We start from the raw sequence: 19,338 nt of genomic DNA on the forward strand, positions 1-19,338 counted from the left end.
TACCGGTACAACAAAGCCAAGAGGCTTCCCCAGCCTAACAGCTTCTGTCTCAGCAGTATGCACAAACAGTCCTTGTTTGGTTTAGAACAAAAATTTTGGGAGACCTATTTGTGATCCCAAATTTAAATTCTACCCTCAGAACATACAATGATGCCCATCTGAATCGCTTGGCTGGTTCCATTCAAGCCTATTCATTAAGATGGCCGGGTGCCCATTCACATGGTAGCAGACTATTTTCACTGTGTTGAACTGCCAAGAAGAACAGGTTTAGAAGAATAATCTGTACAGTGTTGCAGTCTCCAGCTCTTCTGCATAAAGATATTTTTCCCATCACTTTATTAACATACCAATTTAGTCTAAGAGCTGACAAGTTACAGTTCTCAAAAAACACTACTAGAATAACCAACTGACCTAAGTCAGATAACTGTTGCATGCCCCAAACATCACAAGTAACATCAGAGGTATTTCAAAGGGACAATTACTATCTTTTCTGTGATATGCCCATCTTTATTTCATAAGGCTTTCATAAGCACCACAATCTGCTGAAAAGTAACCATCTACAACGCCTGTACAAAAGGCTCCATCCCAAAAGGTATCATGCAACCCCCTTTCATATGATAATAGAATGTATCTTAAAAACTTCCCCAAGAGATTCTACATCTACTCCATAACTAGGAACTTAATTTCATATTTTAGCACTGTAGCTGTATGGATTTGGGGGCACATAAGATCCAAGTGTTTCACAGCTGCAGAAACAGCAATGCCACCTGACTGCACTGGGAAAGGGATAGACAAGGTTTCCTGCATAATACATAATTCAGCTAGGAAAGGAGTAAATCATTTTACCTTGAAGTCAAGCTGCTGCACAATTCCAAGCTTAGCCTTGCATGACTAGCTTTTGCTTTTTTCCCCATGACCACCCAGTTTCACCACAAGGGGGAGCAGAAACCCCCCGTTACTACTAGGTAATTACTCAAACCATGAATTCGAACAAACCACCACCAATTGGCTTTCTCAGACCTCCTCAGAAACCACTCTGACTTTCCTAAACTTTAGTAAATGAGATAGCATTCAGGAAGACGTGAAGTTACTTCTAAGCATACATGCTGTCAGCCCAGCCCAGATACCAAAACTGTCATTAAGAAAAATATAAGTAGAACACTCCGTAGAAGTAGAGTTGTACATTCAGGCACTGAAATACATGCCTCCTTGTAGAGGACAGACCAACTCCAGACCAAGCAGACTGTGCACACACTGAACATGAGGAAAAATGAATTAAAAAGTCTACCAGATAAACTTTGTTATAGATGAATGTTTATAAACACAGTTCTCATTGGTCTTGCAGAAAGCTTATGTATGTACATATGGACAGTTTCCGTATTAGCATGCAATTTTCTACTTTCACAGGAGCTTGCTGAATTAAAATGTGTTTTATCCATTATCATTCCTGTAGGCTTTTTCTTGGATGCGTAACACCATTCTCCGAGCATAAAAATCCCTATATTCCTCAGGTAGTTCTTCGAGTGTTTTCAAGGCCCTGTCCAAGATCTGTATAGCTCTAGAGGCTGCAGTAGGATCTTTATTCCCGTAAGTGTCATTCTTATCATAGCAATCAGCAGGAAGGTGCTTCCAAAAGACATTCAGGGCCACTCCAAATTCCTCAGAAATTACATTGTGGAACCACAAAGCTGTAGGAAGAAGAATGTCTAAAGTTAAAACGACTATCTGAAACTTTCAAGTGACTTGTAACAAGTGTCAGAATCACCCAAACTAGATCTTGCTGAGGAAAGCCTCAAATGCTGTATTTCTTGTTTATTTGTAAATAGTCATCCCTGAGTATATTGCATTGTACCAAATTTAAGAAGTTCTTCAAGATATTCACATCAATCCATAACTTCACACAAAAGTAACAAGTGCCGAAGTATAAATACTCAAATATAAGCAAACCATAAGCATGTGTAGGATGAAAATAAGACATTTTCCCTGTTCACTCATCTCTACTTTAAATGCAGATATCTTTTCATAGATATAGTCCTTAACTTTGCACAGATTGTCCAAGCAGTAACACAAAACACAAGTGTCAGCCACATCACCCTATGAAACTATTTTTACTATGAGAAGATTAGCAACTTTCTACTATAAAAAGATTGGCAATTTGCATTCTGCTAATCTTTTCATAGTAAAGTTGTGAGGCTTTTCAATTGAATCATCATGGCTGTGGTAAGGAAGCAAAGACATTTTTGCCTCATCAAGTACATTTTAAAAAGAAATACGATATGGTATATTTAACCTATTTCAATTTTAAGCTAAGAGACTGAATGCCATGCTTATTGCAGTTTAGTTGCTTGTATGTGCTGAAGACATAGAAAAGCTTATTCTGAGAAATGAACACGAAGCTTTTTTCAGGTTTGGAGGAGGGGCTGCTTCTACCTTCTCCGTAATAATCACATACATTTCTCAAAAAGCATCTTTTTTCAGTGATATATATTCCAGAATGCTGACAAAGCAAGCACCGTTCTCTGGACTCAAAAATCCCTATTCTCCCCAGCCATTCTTAAGAATGCTGAATGTGTTTTAAGTTTGAACCAGCACATTTACTAGCAAAACCAAACTAATATCTGCATTGCATAGAACAAAGCAGAAATTATGTACGCTGACATTACCAACACTGACATACCTTTTGCTAACTGTAATCAAAAGTTTCTTTAGAAAGAATCATAAATGGTAAGTTCAAAATTAAGTAACAAGTCTAAGACAAAGAATATACCTTAAAACTTCCAAAAGATCTACTGTATTCTTGTTTACCATCCTGTTTTTGTTGTCCAGATAACATGAAAAGCAATAGAGTAAGTATCTGTCACAATCTCATAATGAGTCTAAATAAAAAATTAACAAGTAGGTGTAGTTCAATAAGAGTAATTCAGCTGCCTTTTCCTGATCACCAGAATTTCATCATCTTAGCCCAGGAAGCAGCTTTGCATTTTCTGCTTGTGTAGAAAAATGATTAAGACTTGTCCTTCCATCCACCGAAGGTGATTATAAATTCCTAGAAGGTCCAATAACTCTACCATCTGTAATCCTCATCAAATCATACACCTCACAGTTCTTAAATGCTAGGGCTTTAGAAGAACAGAAACAGTACTTCGCTCATTCTGCCATTAGAAAACCCAGGTCACTGAAATAATTTCAGATTTCACAAGTTGAGTTTATAGGGCTACTCTATTAAGACACAAATTCAGAAGCATACAGTGTAATCTTGAAGGAAGGTAAGCTTGTAGGTAGATAAAATAATACCTTTCATTAGGCTAATTAGTACAGTTAGTTAGAAGAAGTAGACATGTTTTGCCAATGGCTTTAGATGCCCCTACTTATAACACAGACATGCTTTAGTAGTGTCTTACCATCCCTTAAAATGTGAAATTGAAAACAAATCTATTTCAAAAAACACACTGCGGTCAGGATCTCTTCGTTGCTTACCTGGAATAAATAACACATCTCCTGCTTCCAGAAAACATTGATAGTGCTTGGCTTTCACAAAAAGGGGGTATTTCTCTAAGTCTGGGTTATCCACATCCAGCACCTCCGACTTAGTGCCTAGGAAAGTTTTTACAAGCAATGAATAAACATTCCTACTCTTCCAACAGCTACAAAGCATTATCACATTGTTTGAAATGGCAGTTCTTGAATCAAGTTTAATACTGGTTTATTTTTCTAACTCTTCAAAAAACCAGGGAAACCTGATGGCATTCCTCATTTACTGAAGAGACATGTTCTCCTGCTGTCTATATTTCTCCTGTAACACTAGAAGACACTTTCTCTGACATTTAAAATACCATTTTGAATCCAGACAGAACACTGTACTCCTCCACAGTTAGGTGCTGAAAACAGAACCAGGCAAAGCTGCTGTGCTACTTTACAGTTTTTCTAATCCCTACAATGGTTAGCATTGACTAATGCAAACAGGATCAGAGTTAGGGGACCCAATGACTTCTTTTACATCAATATGTCTGTTAGTGACTTCTTTCTTTCACAGTGCAATGCTTGTGAGCTGGAAAGGCAACTTTGATCACCAGAATCTGAACTAGATAGATATGACACGCATACCTGATAAATATAAATATGGTGCATCTCGAGGGCTATACAAAGCAACTCGTTTTTTCCCTGTTACTTGGATTAAGAAGTTATCCATGACCTGGAATAAGCATAGTAAGAGAGATGTCAGCCAAGAGTTAAGAATGAATACTTAGCCTGCCACTAATCTAAAATATCAGCTTAGAAGAGGGAATTATAAAAACTTTCACATGCTGGAATTAGCTAAAACAGCTTCCACACATAGTTAATCAAAAAACCCTCAAGAATATAAGTCTCGTTATCCCTTTGGCTGCACGTTCTTGACAATTAGTACATCTGGAAACACAATACTGCTTTCCAACAACTTTGGGGTTTTCCTTAATTAGGAATTGAGATCTTTCATCTTAAAACACAAAGACATACCATACTTTAGACATATAAACCAGCAAAATTTCATACAAGCTATATTTAAGATTCCTTTCCTTTTCCAGTATTACCCCTATCTCATTTTGCTGATGTTCTATTGACAAAGGATTCTTTTTCATGACTATTTCAGATTTTTAACTGACTGAAAACAGTAAAAAAAAAAAAAAGGGGGGGGGAAGACGCAAAATCAAACATATTTGCAAGTATGGAATTAGACAAAAACCAGTAAGATATCATGACTACACAATACATCTATTTCAATTCACTGTACCACTGCATTGATTCATTTCACTATTTAGAAACATGTGAAGTCTATCATTAACTGAATTTTGTCAGATATTTGCACTTTGATATCTCAATTCATAATGCCATCTGTAACATTTAATGTTAAGCACATACAGTACCTACATCATAATGTGTCCACAACTGCAATCCAGCTGAGCTGATGCGGAAGACGCTAGAGAAAAACTGTTCCTTCTCAAAATACTCTGGAATCTGAATATCTTCTGCCAAAGTAGGAAACTGCTTTCTGATATCTGCAATATCCTGAAATAAAAAGGATACAACTCTTATAGAACCATATATGCACATTAAAATAAGGGAGCACTTCACTATCATTTCTCATCATATGAAACACGGGGCTACATCTTCAGCCTTGGTGTATAGCTGAAAAGAGCAATGTCTTTTGGTGGTCACCCTTCCAGCCTTGACTTGGTCAACAATATTAGTAAGAATAGCCAGAGAGCTGCTTTGGGCCATCGCTGCTAGAAGTCACACTGAAGAAGCAAGAGATCATCAGAAATCCTTTTATATTAGTTAACAAGAAAAGCTAAAGAATGGGAGGTGAAGAATGTACTCTTCAGTGATCAGCTAAGCTCTCGTACAACAGCAACTATTTTAGACACTTAGGTTTAAATATTCTGACCTAAATCCAGTCAGAATCACAGGCCAAGTGACCATAACCAAGTTGTATTTCTATACTACACAGCTAGAGGGTGACAGCAGGATTTTAAAAATACTCTGTGACTTTACAGTACTAGAACTTTAATTTCAAGTAACTCACCTTCCTAACATCTTCACCCACTGATCGCAAATAGTACTTTTCATCCTGAAGAGAACACAAAGAAAATTGGTTAGGTTTTAGAATAAGAATTAAAAACCCATTAGAAAACTCTGTATTTTCTCATTAATGCAGGGCTTCATTAAAAAATTATATAAATAAATGGCATTTATAAATTCAGCTACTTTGTTGTACTGCCTTTACTCTACTGATCCCTGCTGTTCATCTCGAAAAATGGGGAAAATATGTTAGAGTAGAAGAGTAAAGTGGTGGGAGACTTGTCAACTGCTTCAGCATTGCTGTTACTGAACAGACTCAAAGCAAATGAAGATTGTAATTTAAGTTCTTCACAATACTGACGCAGGAAGCTATTTCAATTGGTTTCAAAACTTACAGCACACTACCTAGCATAAAAGGTAAAAAGTATATCTGCATTCAAAACTGTTTGCTTCCTAATCACAGTTCTCTGAAAATCCCTCTATCCCTCTGATACATGAAGATAGTCACAAAACCGCTACTCACAAATTATATTACATTACAATTAATCAGTATTTGTATTTTGATACCAAACGTAATCACATGCTAAAATATCTTCACAACATTTTCTTGCAAATGATACAGTTGTTATTCTAAACCAAGGTTTGATTTCTAACTTTTATGCTGGAATATTTGCTCATGCAAGCAGTTTCTGTTAACAGAAACAGGATGTCTGAAGTTAACCATACTGTACATATATAAAACAACTTCTTATAAAAATACTTTTCCCCATACTACTTCTCTTGGCTCCAAGCCACACAAAACACTTAAATCTAAGATCAAGTGCTTTACTGGAGTAAGACTTTAATTTACAATTCATCATTTTCTCTTCCATATACTGGCAAAATAACCAACAGAAGAAACCGTGACACTAAGGAAATTACCTCAGAAAGAAAGTACTCCTTGTGGTTGACTTCAGCTGCTCTTCGTACAAATACATCAAAAGGCAAAGATCTGAAATACAAATATTTACATTTATACAATGAATCAATGAAACAACACATGGCCTATAAATGTCAGGTTTAAAATCATAAACTGAAGATTTAATATGCTGCTTTTTTTTTTTCCAATTTATTTAACATGGTAACCATGGCAGGGGGGCTGGAACTATATGATCTTGAGGTCCTTTCCAACCCTAACTATTCTATGATTCTATGACTAATCAGTGTTTGCAGTGGATGTTCAAAGAGTTCTACTGAGACAGAAATCCTACATTTACAAACCACTGTTTTAGTAAACTGTTCCCATGTATCCCAACAGAATCACCAATTTGCTGAGGCTGGAAGGAACCTCTGGAGACCCTCCAGGCCAAGTCCATGAATTTATTAAACATAACTTCAAAAGATTCAAAAAGAAGCACTGGGCATTAGAGCCTGTCCCTCTGAAATTAATAGAAACATTACATATTTATTTAAATAATGGGAGCTTTCCAAATGATTACAGATTTTGGCATCAGTTGGTAGCTGAATGGCAAACCAAGCACAAGTAGTAATAGGACATACATTCATTGTTATGAATTCAATGTTAGGTTCATTTAACTCACCATCTCACATTGTCACTGGATAATGAATAGACTGTATGTAAACATCACATTTCAAGCAACCACCAAGTACCCAGGATTAAGAAGAAACTATCCTTAAGCAAAATCTTTTGTGATCTTTTTATCCCTCTACCAGAATGTGACCTGCAACTGACAGTACTTAGAACACTTCTTTAAACATTTTAGACTTGTCTATAAAAGTCAAATACAACAACTACAGTTAGTGGAAAAACAAACAAAACCCAAACTCTGACTTCAGTTGAACTGTTAATTATCATGCCATTTATACTTGCTCCTGAAGAAAGTGACAACACAGCTCTACAACAGCTTAAACTGATGCACGCTGGTGCTGCCAGAGCTCTGCCCTTGCTGTTTACCCTAATCATCCAATCTTCTCCCTTATGCTAGCACTGGCACTCATCTGACCTGATGGTGAACCTGCTTGCAAAGCTAAACCAGCAGAAAACCATTCAGATTTCTGTAGCACATCACAACCTGACTGAATGAGCTCCAGAATCAACACAAAGACAGGGGTAGAAGCATACAACTTACTGCAGTACTACTCATGTGCCTCAGTTTAAACTCATGAAACTACACGTTAAGTCTTATGTTTCTACTCTTTTATTTCTACTTATTCTCCCCTCATATTAGAATGAGGGACTTGCTGTGGAAAGGGTCAAAGCTTCCTGAATTTCAAGTGCAGTAGCTGAAACTTTATAACGAAGTACCATCACAGCACCTCTATACAACTCTCTACAAACCTGCTAAAATTAGTATGCCAGAGCAACTGCATGTGAATTCACAGTAAAAGGTATTATGAAAAGAAACAAAATAAAGCAGGGAAATAAAAATCTGATGATAAGGCAAAATCATTCAAGTATGAGCTAATCTAAAAGACTCAACATTTCTTTATGCAGTAAGCAGAATATAGCATAAGGTAGGGTTTTTTCCTCTGAATAACAGGCTCCACTCATAGAGACTTGTAGCTTGTTTACACTTACAGCATATGCTTCTGCCTGCTTAAGAGCTGACTGAACACATCTTGCTCCCACTTAAGGAAAACAAATGAGAAGCAAAATAAAGGCATTTTCCCTTGAAGAACAACACAGTGACTGAGATTAGATGAACACTGAAAAAATGTTTTGGCAGCTACATGAGAGGAACTTCAGAGGAGACCAAGAGTTTATGTGACCCACATCAAGATTAAAGAGCTGGTGAAACGTGTGGCATCCAGTAGTTTGAACACTGTGAGAACTGCACTGCTAACTTTGAAAGGAGCTTTGTTTTAATCAGTAACATCCCTCCTAGCATGGAATAGCAAGCCTGCCACATGCCAGCATTCAAAGAGGTTCAGACACATGATGAGTCAGAAACTAGCCCTACTCAGTAACACTGAAAACACACCATATAACCAGAACAAAATAGCAGATCAGGGTATTCATAGAATCAATAGTAGCAAGGGGGGTTGGTTTGCTATTCTTACCAATGCCAGATTATGCCAGGCTCAAATATCCTACCAGAGTGCTCTGTCAAAATATCTTTATAACACTTCTTTGTGCCATTACTTTTAAGGCCCTGTTTGGCCCCTTCTTTCACCATTGTAGTACTTATTCAGGGTTTTGAGATGTTTGCGAAATGAAGAGGGGGAAGTCAAGGACAGCACTTCGATACATAATTTAAAGTTTTCACAAAGTATCTTCATGCTCTCACCCTTAGCTTCAAACAGATGCACTGTATGTCTGCAAGTTACAAGCACATAACTTTAAAATACAAGAGGCCTTGGAACAAAGTACCTATACACAAAGTTCTTACTGAGGAAATCCATCTGTGGCACTGCAGAAACATGAATCTTCACTTCTTTAGATCCTACGGCTTGGCTCAAGTAATCTACTGTCCATTTGGTTGTGCAAGCTCCCAGTTCCATCCCTTTCAGCACTACTGGCTTTCTCTAGTAAACAAAAAACATAAAAAAAATCAATGGTGAAATAATTGCAGTGACCCAAAATCACAAAAAACCCAGAATTAATTTTTCAAACCAAGTACACACAAACAATCCAGTTGAATACCAGGACCCATTACACAAAGTCATAACTGATGTGTTCACACACAACCAATGTGAAACAGAATGCTGAATGTTGAAACAAAATGCAGTAGATAGTGGGGTTCTTTCTCTATTTACTATTCTCTTTCTTAGCAGGGTAAGGAAAGACTTGGAGGGGCAAAGACAATTTTAACACACACCTTGTGCTGGGCCATTAAGGAATCTAGCTGGACTAAGGAATAGCTTTAGTCAGTCTAGCCCATTCTTAGCAGAAAACAGACAAAAGAGACCACACAGTTAAAATCATAGAATCAAGTAAGTTGGAAAAGACCTTTAAGATCATCAAGTCCAACCTTTACCCCAGGACTACCAAGACCACCACTAAACCAGGTAGCTGAGGTCCTCATCTACACCATTTTTGAGCACTTCCAGGGACGGCGATTCCACCACTTCCCTGGGCAGCCTGTTCCAATGCCTAATCATCCTCTCTGTGAAGAAATCTTTTTTAATATCCAATCTAAAGTCCCCTGGCACAGCTTGAGGCCGTCACCTCTTGTCCTACCACTTGTTACTTGGGAGAGGAGACCATCCCCCACCTCACCATAACCTCCTTTCTGGTAGCTGTAGAGAGCGATAAGGTCCCCCCTTGAGCTTTCTCTTCTCCAGACTAAACACTCCCAGTTCCCTCAGCCACTCCTCATAACAGCTGTGCTCTAAGGTGTACAGCGTGTGTTATGGTAGTGCTCTATGTTGTTATGAAAGAAGTTCTTTCCACCAAGGTTCCTTGACACTGACAGCCACAAGCAGGTTTGATGCAGCGCACGCAATAAAAAACAGGAAGAGACACCTTTGCTTTGAATTGGGATCTTGGAGAATAAACAGGAAGCAGCGATAACAAAGCAACAAAACCAGCAATCACACCTTTTTTTTTTTTTAACTACTGCTAAAGGAAACGAGCTCAGAGAGCGAGCAGTTGTCAGAACTTGTTAACAGTTTATCTGGCCGCTAAACTCACATTCATCCTAATGGCTCCTCAGGAAAACACGTAAACCCGAAGCCTGCGGTCTGCCTGCACTAACTGCCAGGTGAAGGGTTGCCACAGGAAACCCCCAGTCTTTCCTCCCCTTCCTTCCCCGCACAGTCCGAGCTTGCTCCCGCAGGCCCACAACACCCAGCCTGCGCCCGCGGACCCGGCGGCTCGTCTGGGCTTGCGGAGCGGCTCCGGGCCGTACCCGGGGGTAGATGTCGCTGAGGAACCGCTCCCGCGTGACGCCGCTCAGCCGCTCCACCGGCACCACCGGCCGCTGCCGCCGCTCCATGGCTGCTCCCGAGACACACATCCGCGTCCGCCTTCCGCAGCTGCCCCCCGGAAAGAAGAGCTCGCGCAGAAACGTTCCTCGCCTCCCTTCCCACACGCACCGCTAGGCAAGGGCGGCAGAGCCGGCGGGTCCCACCGTGACTCTGTGCTTCTCTAGGCCAACACGCTCGGAACCGCCGATCACCCAAACCAGCGCCAGCTCCGGAGCGAGCCCCACTGGGAGGGAACCGGTGGCGGCGGCTCTTGTTTCCCGCGGAGCGGGAGTTCCGACCGGACGGGGCGGTGGGACGGCAGCGGCCATCATGGCGCTGCGCGCGGCTACGGGCCGCTGTCGGTGGCTCGCGCGCGCGCTGGCGGCGCCGGGTCCGGCCCGCGTCCCCCCGATGCCGCCACTATCACCGCCCGCCGCTGCTGCCGCATCGGGCCTGCTCCGGGCCCGCGCCCGGTTCGCCAGCACCGCCGGGCAGGGTCCGGAGGGCGAGCGTCTTCAGCGGCGGGTGGTGGTGGTGAGGATCACCAGCCCCTTCGCCTGGCTCCGCACCCGCTTCTATTACCTCCTCATCAGGCTTTACTTCGATCAGGAGTTCAGCATCGAAGAGTTCACGCGGGGAGCCAAGCAGGTGAGCGGCGGGCTGCGAGGCGCGGACACCGGGCCCGGCGCGATGCTGTGGGAAGGGGGAGCAGGAGGGCTGGCCGGCATGCTTGCCTGCCCGCCTGCCTGCCTGTGGGGAGGAGTGCCCAGTGGTCGTCGGAGGTGGGCGTTCTTCAGACTTTTCCTATTTTCTTTCCCAAATTCCAGCATTAAAATGAGCTGGTTGAGCCCATTCCGCAGAGTAGTATGAAGGAACATGTTGCCCAGTGTTTCGAAGACTTTAAGGGGAAGCGTGTCTCCTTTTAGCTGGTTTCCCAAAATGACAACGCTTAGGCAGGTGTAGAGTTGGTGCTACTGGGGAAAGTCTGAGAGAACTGGATTTGTTCAGCGTTGAGAGAAGGAGGCTCCACGGAGACCTTATCACCATGTTCCAGTATTTAAAGGGTAGCTACAAAGATGGAGACTCCCTTTTTTACAAGGAGTCACATGGAAAAGATGAAGGGTAACAGGCATAAGTTACTCCTGGGGAGATTCCAAGTGGGCACCTGAGGAAAAATTTTCACAATGCAGACAATGACCCATTGGAATCTCCCTAGGGAAGTTGTGGACTCCCTAGTATTGGACACTTTTAAGATGCAGCTGCACACAGGGTGCTGGGACATCTAGTCTGGGTCGTGCTTTGCATAGAAGGGTTGGACCAGATGATCCTTGAGGGCCCTTGCAACCTGGTACTCTATGAGTCTATGATAGATTTGTTTCTTAAAATTTACGAACTCAGTAAGCATTGTCAACAGTGTGTGTCAAAGGGTAGGTAATCTCAAAGCTAATAACATAAAACATACAGTGTAACCTCTGTCAAGCTTCAATTATTGCATTTAATGTTAAAGAACAAACAGAAAATGTTAGCTTGAAACAACCCCCCCAGGGGGTAGGGCACAGAACATTAAAATGCTTGGGAACAATTCAAGAGAGACAAAAAAACCCTACACCAAATTAGGTGCTATGCATGCAGAATCACCCGATTTATCTTGCCCTGGGTTTGTTTGTACTTGCTGCAGAGTCCTAAACACTGTGTCTGCGTTTCATATGTAGCCTTTTTTAATATATGGAGGCATTATTATGTGCAAATGCCTGTGAAGTCAAGGAGGAAATGGGAATTTAGTTTCCTGAAGTGTAAAGACTAAACCAGGTTTATGAAGAAATTTTATAAAACTACAGCTTCTGTTATGACTGAAACCAGGAGAAAGGCTGAGAAAAGGGGCAGGGGAACAAAATGGGGAAAGATATAGACTCTTTGAATTTCCAAAACCGATAAAACCAGCTTATATAGATTACTGTATGTAATGCCTTTTTTGTTTGTGTTTTTTTTTTTTTTTTTTAAAGTTACGCATTCAGGTGCCTGTTGTCAAAAGTTTTAAGGCTTTAAATGAGAGAATGAAAAGAAACCATGTTTTTATCAGTTCATAGAATCACTCTTTTAGTGCTGCAGGGTTTCCATTTCAGTGGTGATGCACTCTGCAAACATTGAAATCTTAAATCTTGGAATATTTGGGTAACTTGTCACATAATGATAGATCTGCCTGAAATAAGACAGCTTAATGTTGTTTGTTCTTCTCATTTTCTCTCTTTCTACCTTTTTTCTTTTTGGTAGGCCTTTTCTGTTGTTTCAAAGCTGCTGTCTCAGCGTAAACTTGAGCTGCTGGATGAACTTGTATCAGCAGAGGTAAATGCTTTCCATGTCTCACTCTAGCCATTGATTTTTCCATTATCAAGTAACATACATTTAGCCTGTCATTATCTACAAATGCTGCCAGTTTGGTTTGATTGGGGAAAAACTGCATAATGCTGAGCTAAGCGATTGTTTGTCCTGTAGCTTTTTTAATGTTTAATTTCAAGGCATGAAACTTAATTTAAAGTTACTATATTAAAAAAAAAATTAAAAATTCTTGCTGTGGAGGGTAAGCACCAATTGCCAGAAAGATTGCTGGTGTACCAGAAAGGGTTGTAAGGCAGTGGGTTCTGGATTTCGGATGGCATTAGATACCTCTGTTGGTGTAGGCAGAGAGCTGACGCTTTGCTCATCCATGCTGCACTAATCCATTCCTACCCCCAGGCAGACCATACAGCCATTTACTGGCTTCAACTGGAAGGCATCTGTCTTGTGTCATGGTCTCAGGGGTGTGGCTGGCCTGGCTGGTTAAACATCGGTGTTCTTTGTTTTGTGTTTTTGTGAGTTTTTAATGGCTGAAGTTGTCTGGGCCTTCCCAGGGGATGGAGGTAGCAGATGCATCATAGTTAGGAGAGAAGATACTTTAGACCTATGTTTGCCTTATTACTGGGGGGTGTCAGCTTGGCCTGCCCTATTGCCACCCATGCCTTTGCAGCAAAATAATTTGGTGCCGTTGTACTGCATCCTCCCTGGACAATCATACCTTCTCTCTCTGAGCAGATAGTCATAAAATGTGAGTTTGTTTACTACAGTTGGCTTCGAAAAGCATCTCCTCTTCTTCTGCAAATTCTTTCAGTGATCATGTCTCATCGAGAGACCTAATTTAACCAGAGCAATGTAATGGATGAGGCTGTGATACCATGTTACTTTGTTGTTGCTTTGGCCAGTGAATTTTATACCTGCACAATGTACTAGAAATCAGTGTCTTCTAGTGAAGATTGTCTCTTGCTTCCATGTGACCTCTGGATTTCTTTGTTATTCAGAAATGGCAATTCTAGTTAGGCTAAAAACTGAGTATGAGTTAAAAAGAAGTGCTGCACAGTTTCATCCTTCCTTATCACATGTTCTTTTCAAGGTGTTTGAGGTGACCCCTATATTCAGTGTGTGCACCACAGTCTTTTTCTACTTAACACAGCTGTGTAGGTCTTAGGATGCCCATATACTATGTCTGGGAATGTGGTATGGAACTTAAGTCCCAGAGCAATGATTTTTCAGTCTTTCCTGATTTGCAAATGTCTAAAGTTTTTCTAATTGGAATGTGGATCACAAAATGGCAAAGACGAGCTTAGTGGTAATGGAACTGATTTGTGAAAAGTAATTAAGAAATGAATATAAAGCTAAAGAATAAACGCATAGTGAGAAATCAGCAGTGAGAAGACAGAGTGTAAGCAGGATTGTAGAACTGGTGTTTTCTGGGCTTACAGGCCTTGCAACTTCTGTTTTGTCAGTACCTTTTCTAGACCTTTTTAAAAAATACTTAGTTTTCATTGATGTGAGCAGTAAAAGGATCTTCCTTAATATCACCAAATTAGGGGTTTTAGGAGTGCCCAAACTTCCCAGTTTTTTTTCACTTTTGTTGTTGTATATATTACACAATACAGATCATTTTATTAACTGCAGTTGAAAGGATTGTTACTTCAATTTCCTAATGAAAAACTAAGTGACAGTTTTTCTGAATTTAGGTACTTCAGGTGCTGAAGGAAAAGATTTCTTTGCTCCCTGACAGCCACAGGGATGCTTTAGCAGCTGACATTGATTCAATCATGTACACAACAGAAGGAGATGTTCGCATTTACTATGATGATGATGGTATGTTTAGAATTCTAAACCATTTCAGCAATGGGCAGTCTTATTTCCTGATTTTGCTACTAAGCAGGTATTCTTACAGATGTGGTTTTGAGTACTGTTTCTCGTTCCCTGTTTTTCTGTTTGTAGTTCATCTATTTGCCCCATCCCTGGCAGTGTTCAAGGACAGGCTGGATGGGGCTTTGAGCAGTCTGGGCAACTGGAAAGTGTCCTGTCCATGGCATGGAGGTTGGAACTAGGTGATCTTTAAGGTCCCTTTCAGCCCAAACCATTCTGTGATTTTGTATACAGTTCCTTGATTTCCTTTTAAATCAGAAACTGAGAGATTATTGCTAGTAAGTCGTGGTACCGTTTTGACTTCTGTTTAGGTTTTGCTTATTCCTCTTTTGTAATTTCAGATTTTTCATATTATTAGTCCTTAGCAATCTCAAACCACTTAAAACCAATTATTTTACTGTGTGCAGAAAGCTGTTTGCTTCAGCAATGAAAATACATCTGGCAAGAAGAATAGTGAAGGCTGAACAATGAAATAAATTTTGCTGTCCTCACTTCTATTCTAGTTGCATGGAATACACTTTATTCTGGACTTTTGAAGCTAGTGATGAGCTCAAATAATTTTTTCTTTGGGTTGAACTCCAGCATTAAGAGCTCAGGTCATTATCAGACACAGTAGAGACAGTTTGTAGTCTAACCATGGGTCTTCCAATGAGCATTTAAAATTGCTAGACCAGTGAAATTTTTTCCTTTTTTGGGACATAGGGATTTTCTTTTTTTTATTTCTCCTAGATTGCTCCTGAGTTTCAACTACTCTCATACTTCCATAGTATCAGTAGTTGGCTTTGGGCTTTGGTAACTAGCTTTTTTCACACAGTTTGATTACGTACGTTGTCACATGATACTCGTGATAAAATACATGCCTTTCTACAGAGTACATTTTTATTGTTGCTAAACAGCATGAATATGATTTTAATTAGCTTTATCATTTATTATTCTATCATGCATTCTTCATGGCTGAAGTCAGCTGCCCTTCCAGGGTCTCACTAGAATGTATGCTAGGTAACAGGAGTATTTGACCAATGAGAAACATAAGATCTTACCTTATGCTTTGATTTATTTCCAACAGGAAGAAAGTTTGTTAGTATCTTGATGTGTTTCTGGTATCTGAATGGTGCTAACCTACCTGACAAAGTACCAGGTGAAACCAAAGTTTTCCAGATTGTGTTTGGAGATGAAAGTTCAAAAGAAAAAAAGCATCTTTTAACAGCAAACTATGAGTAAGTTTACTTGTCCCTTTTTTTCTTCATGTACATGGGCTAGCTGCACGGAAAGCAGTTCAGGAACTGAAAGCATTCACACTGTGCCGGTGCAGGAACTTGTTATGGTTTAATTTGCCTTGATTCTAATCTTAAATTCTCATCCAGCTTTCCACTGCGCCATTTTTTTTTAAGTACCCCTTAAAGTCATTATGTTATTACCTTACTTCTGAGTTGACATTAGTGGGAACTCTATCAGGAAGAGCAGTAGTTGGAGCAGTGAATGAAGTTTCTGATCCTTTCCTGCAGCTCTCAGGAAATAGGCCAATATCAGTCCTTGTTTTCCATCTCTTAGAGCACAGCTAAGAGCAATGCAGTCAAGCCAAGCGGTCAGGTGTGGTGCTGTTGACTTGTCATTTCCCACACAAAAGTCAGAACTGGAGTTAGTTGAAAAAGTAGCTCATGAAGAGGAATTTAGCTAAATGCTTTCTGCAGAAAGTTAGCACAAAGCAACATCACCTGGTGTTCAGATAGTTCATACCACTCTGATCCAAGTACTCAAAGAACACATTGTGTAGAGGAATTTTCATAGGACTGCTTGTAAATAATGTCTCTGTTAGTGTACTGATGTTGGAGCAGTGCAGAAATACCTGCACAGCTGGCAAAAGGTACTGAAAATAACATTATTAGGGGAGAAGTGAGGATTTTTGTGTGAGAAATGCAATATAATCAATGACTTTAACACCCATGTTTGAAATGGTGTGAGACTGTGGGTCTAGTTGATGAGGAACTCTGAAACAAAGGAAACATTCTGAGGACACCAGTGCTTTTTGCCTGGATGGACTTTTGTGGATCCATACTTTAGCTGAATTCAGAATCTTCCTTACATCTGGAGGCTTCTGAGGTTCCATTAACTTCAAGAGTCTACATAAAGCCCTAAATATCTTCCTAATCCCTAGCAGAAATATCTTTGCAAGTATGTGTTTCTTCTGCTATTAACAGTGCCAACCTAAATTCAAATTAGCAAAGATCCTGCAGGCCTTGGAAGCCTACTGTTAAGTATTTGGGTGTCTGAAGAAGACAGTTTCCAGTAGTGGATTTGCATGTAATTGCAAAGCACTGAGGTTATACTGCTTGAGTCGACAATGTGCAGGTTACTTGGAGCATGAATATTCAGCTTGAAGTTCAGACCTATCTTTAGATGGCCAGCAATCAAAACTGACATGCTCAGGGAGGGAGATATTATGACTACAAAAGGAAGAAGACTGGATGAAAAGAGGGTTTCATTTTCCTAGTAACAACTGTGAGATTCACTGATACTGTTAACTTGATCTTCGATGTATTTCTGAAGACAATTTACTTTTAAACATGGTTCAGTAAAAATGAAAATGTTCGGGTAGAATGAATAGCATGTGATTTCCCTTTACAATGCAGTTGCCATCCCATTAAACCATTATTTAGAGATGAAGATCTGACACAATGCCATATTCATAGTTACTGCTATGAAAACTGAGTGCTTTCTTGATAGCAGGGTCTTTACTATTGCTGCTTGATGCTGTCTGTGGGATCTCAACCAAAATACTCTGAAGTCAGTGCACTCTGTTTCTTACTATAGAATTAATTTTGATACTCCATTTTGGGGCATAAGCATCAGAGTCTAAGGAGCTCTTACAGGAATAACTTTGAAGTAAAGTATTTCTTCACAATTTCTAGTTGGTATTAGTAGCTATTTAAGGATCAAGTAAATTTTAACAACTCTCCATTTACTGTCTTTCCTTTTGCAGGTTCCAAAGGGAATTTACAGATGGAGCAAAACCAGATTGGACAATTACACGGATTGAACATCCAAGGCTATTAGAATAAATGCCTTCTACAGTCTTTTTGTGTACCACTGTAGATGTTAGGTCTCTCTTCCCCCACCCCCCCTTCCCATCCGAAAGAGGGATGAATTTTGTATGTTTCATTTCCCCAAATTGTTCCTGAAACTTATTCTATGCTGCAGCATTACAATAAAGCCTTTTCCCTGGAGCAGGCTAGTACAAGTTTAATTGGTACTGATGCTCATCCAAGGCATTTACACAGCACAGTTTCACACAGGCCAATATTACGGGTATGTTGACTTCTTACATCATGAGAAGAAATGGTTCTACTTGAAGATAAACAACAGTTTTTTGGCTGATGGCCCCTCTGAGTTATTTTCCTATGTTTCTTTTTTCCCTAGGGACTGTACAATATATAACTGAATAATATGCCAGATGAAATAGAGGTAGATGGACTTCTTAGATTGTCTAGCCTCAGCAGTTCATTTTGAGATAATCTTGCTTTTGAATACATTTGAGATTAAAGAAGTTGGTGCCATTATCAGTACTTGGTATAGGACTGGAGTAAGAGAAAACTTCCAGCATTTCACCAGGAAGATGAATCAATCTGATACGTATATTTTGAAAAATAAAACCAACATTCCTTTCAATTCAGTAACATACAGGCAAGCTTAGAGATTTATGAAGGAAAAAGTAGTCAAAAACATGAATTTAAAAGAGCTACCGGACAGTGAATCTAAATAAACTCCCCTGAAATGCTTGTTGAAGAAATGAGCAAATCATTTAATGTTGCAACTGAACTATTTCCCGATTCTCAGATTATGTCTGTTACTGGCATGTTACAGGTGAGGGTAGTAGTTTTTACATGCAGGTCAACAGGAGATCATCATAACAGTTTCTTTTCTTCACTATCTCAACTTTAAAGATATAGCTAACTTTCTACCCAGGCATGTTATAGAGATCTGTGCAGTGTTTTGAAAGCATGAAGTATAGTTGCTGTGATTCACAGTAGTGATTGAAAGGTATAAGTTAAATTTACATGGCTCAGCTCTTTTGATACAGTGATTTGACGAGAAGAATGTTTTAACATTTATCAACAAGGCTTTTTATGTCTAATCTTGGCAAAATAATTATGGTATTTTGTTCTGCCTTAGCAGCAGCCTGGCCTTACAACGGAGAGTTCGTGATCTGTCCTCTGCACAAAGTTCAGTGATGACAGAGGTCCTTGTCTTCAGGGGAGAAACAAAATGCTGTATTTAAAATTATATATAGCCATTTTGTATGCAGTCAATCTGGAAAAGTTTGAGGCAAAGTGAAAGATATTTATTATTCTGTGGACCATTTGCTGGAGTGATGCTAGCAAGCATGTCCAGTGTGGCTACTGAATGATGTGCTGCAAGAAGCTGCTATCGGATGTATTTCTTTGACATAGCAACAGGAGAAACAAGCAGAACACTAGTGAAGTGTGTAGATGCACTTCTAGAAGAAGTCATTATGGAGCAAAAGAAGATAAAAGCCAGCAAAGCCATCTTTGTATTCAGGAGTGTCTGCTTTCACATTTAAGTAGTGGAAGTCTATCTAGAAATGGTGCTAAACTGTCATTTTTAATTTAGGTTACTTTAGTAGTATCTTTTCTGTTTGATAGA

At 39.9% G+C, this 19,338-nt stretch overlaps 2 protein-coding genes across 2 annotated transcripts; one reads left to right on the forward strand and one right to left on the reverse strand.

The window, feature by feature from the left end:
- Window positions 1-1,297: 1,297 nt before the first annotated feature.
- TYW5 (tRNA-yW synthesizing protein 5) lies at window positions 1,298-10,512 on the reverse strand. The gene is made up of 8 exons (XM_057419790.1): window positions 10,407-10,512; window positions 8,927-9,081; window positions 6,478-6,547; window positions 5,561-5,605; window positions 4,906-5,043; window positions 4,105-4,192; window positions 3,478-3,594; window positions 1,298-1,688 (listed from the first exon to the last, which is right to left on the reverse strand). Exons 1-8 carry the CDS (start codon window positions 10,491-10,493, stop codon window positions 1,432-1,434), a joined length of 957 nt encoding a protein of 318 aa, XP_057275773.1. The 5' UTR covers window positions 10,494-10,512; the 3' UTR covers window positions 1,298-1,431.
- A 267-nt stretch (window positions 10,513-10,779) lies between these two features.
- MAIP1 (matrix AAA peptidase interacting protein 1) lies at window positions 10,780-17,900 on the forward strand. The gene is made up of 5 exons (XM_057419868.1): window positions 10,780-11,112; window positions 12,736-12,807; window positions 14,496-14,622; window positions 15,743-15,893; window positions 17,657-17,900. Exons 1-5 carry the CDS (start codon window positions 10,795-10,797, stop codon window positions 17,733-17,735), a joined length of 747 nt encoding a protein of 248 aa, XP_057275851.1. The 5' UTR covers window positions 10,780-10,794; the 3' UTR covers window positions 17,736-17,900.
- The last annotated feature ends 1,438 nt before the right edge of the window (window positions 17,901-19,338 follow it).

Source organism: Pezoporus wallicus, unplaced genomic scaffold (genome assembly GCF_028554395.1).
Source record: "Pezoporus wallicus isolate ANWC-B61680 ecotype Strahan unplaced genomic scaffold, APGP_CSIRO_Pwel_v1 contig_4710, whole genome shotgun sequence".
In the NCBI taxonomy this organism is placed as follows: domain Eukaryota; kingdom Metazoa; phylum Chordata; class Aves; order Psittaciformes; family Psittacidae; genus Pezoporus; species Pezoporus wallicus.

What these genes read in the sequence shown, in the direction of transcription:
- MAIP1 (XM_057419868.1), top strand. Translation starts at nt 10,795, where the DNA reads ATGGCGCTGCGCGCGGCTACGGGCCGCTGTCGGTGGCTCGCGCGCGCG. An exon ending in TCACGCGGGGAGCCAAGCAG is followed by an intron (nt 11,113 to 12,735) that starts GTGAGCGGCGGG and finishes TCTTTTTGGTAG; the next exon opens with GCCTTTTCTGTTGTTTCAAA. An exon ending in CTTTTAACAGCAAACTATGA is followed by an intron (nt 15,894 to 17,656) that starts GTAAGTTTACTT and finishes TTCCTTTTGCAG; the next exon opens with GTTCCAAAGGGAATTTACAG.
- TYW5 (XM_057419790.1), bottom strand. Translation starts at nt 10,493, where the DNA reads ATGGAGCGGCGGCAGCGGCCGGTGGTGCCGGTGGAGCGGCTGAGCGGC. An exon ending in TCAGCGACATCTACCCCCGG is followed by an intron (nt 9,082 to 10,406) that starts GTACGGCCCGGA and finishes TTTGTTTACTAG; the next exon opens with AGAAAGCCAGTAGTGCTGAA. An exon ending in AGATGTGTTATTTATTCCAG is followed by an intron (nt 1,689 to 3,477) that starts GTAAGCAACGAA and finishes TTCTTCCTACAG; the next exon opens with CTTTGTGGTTCCACAATGTA.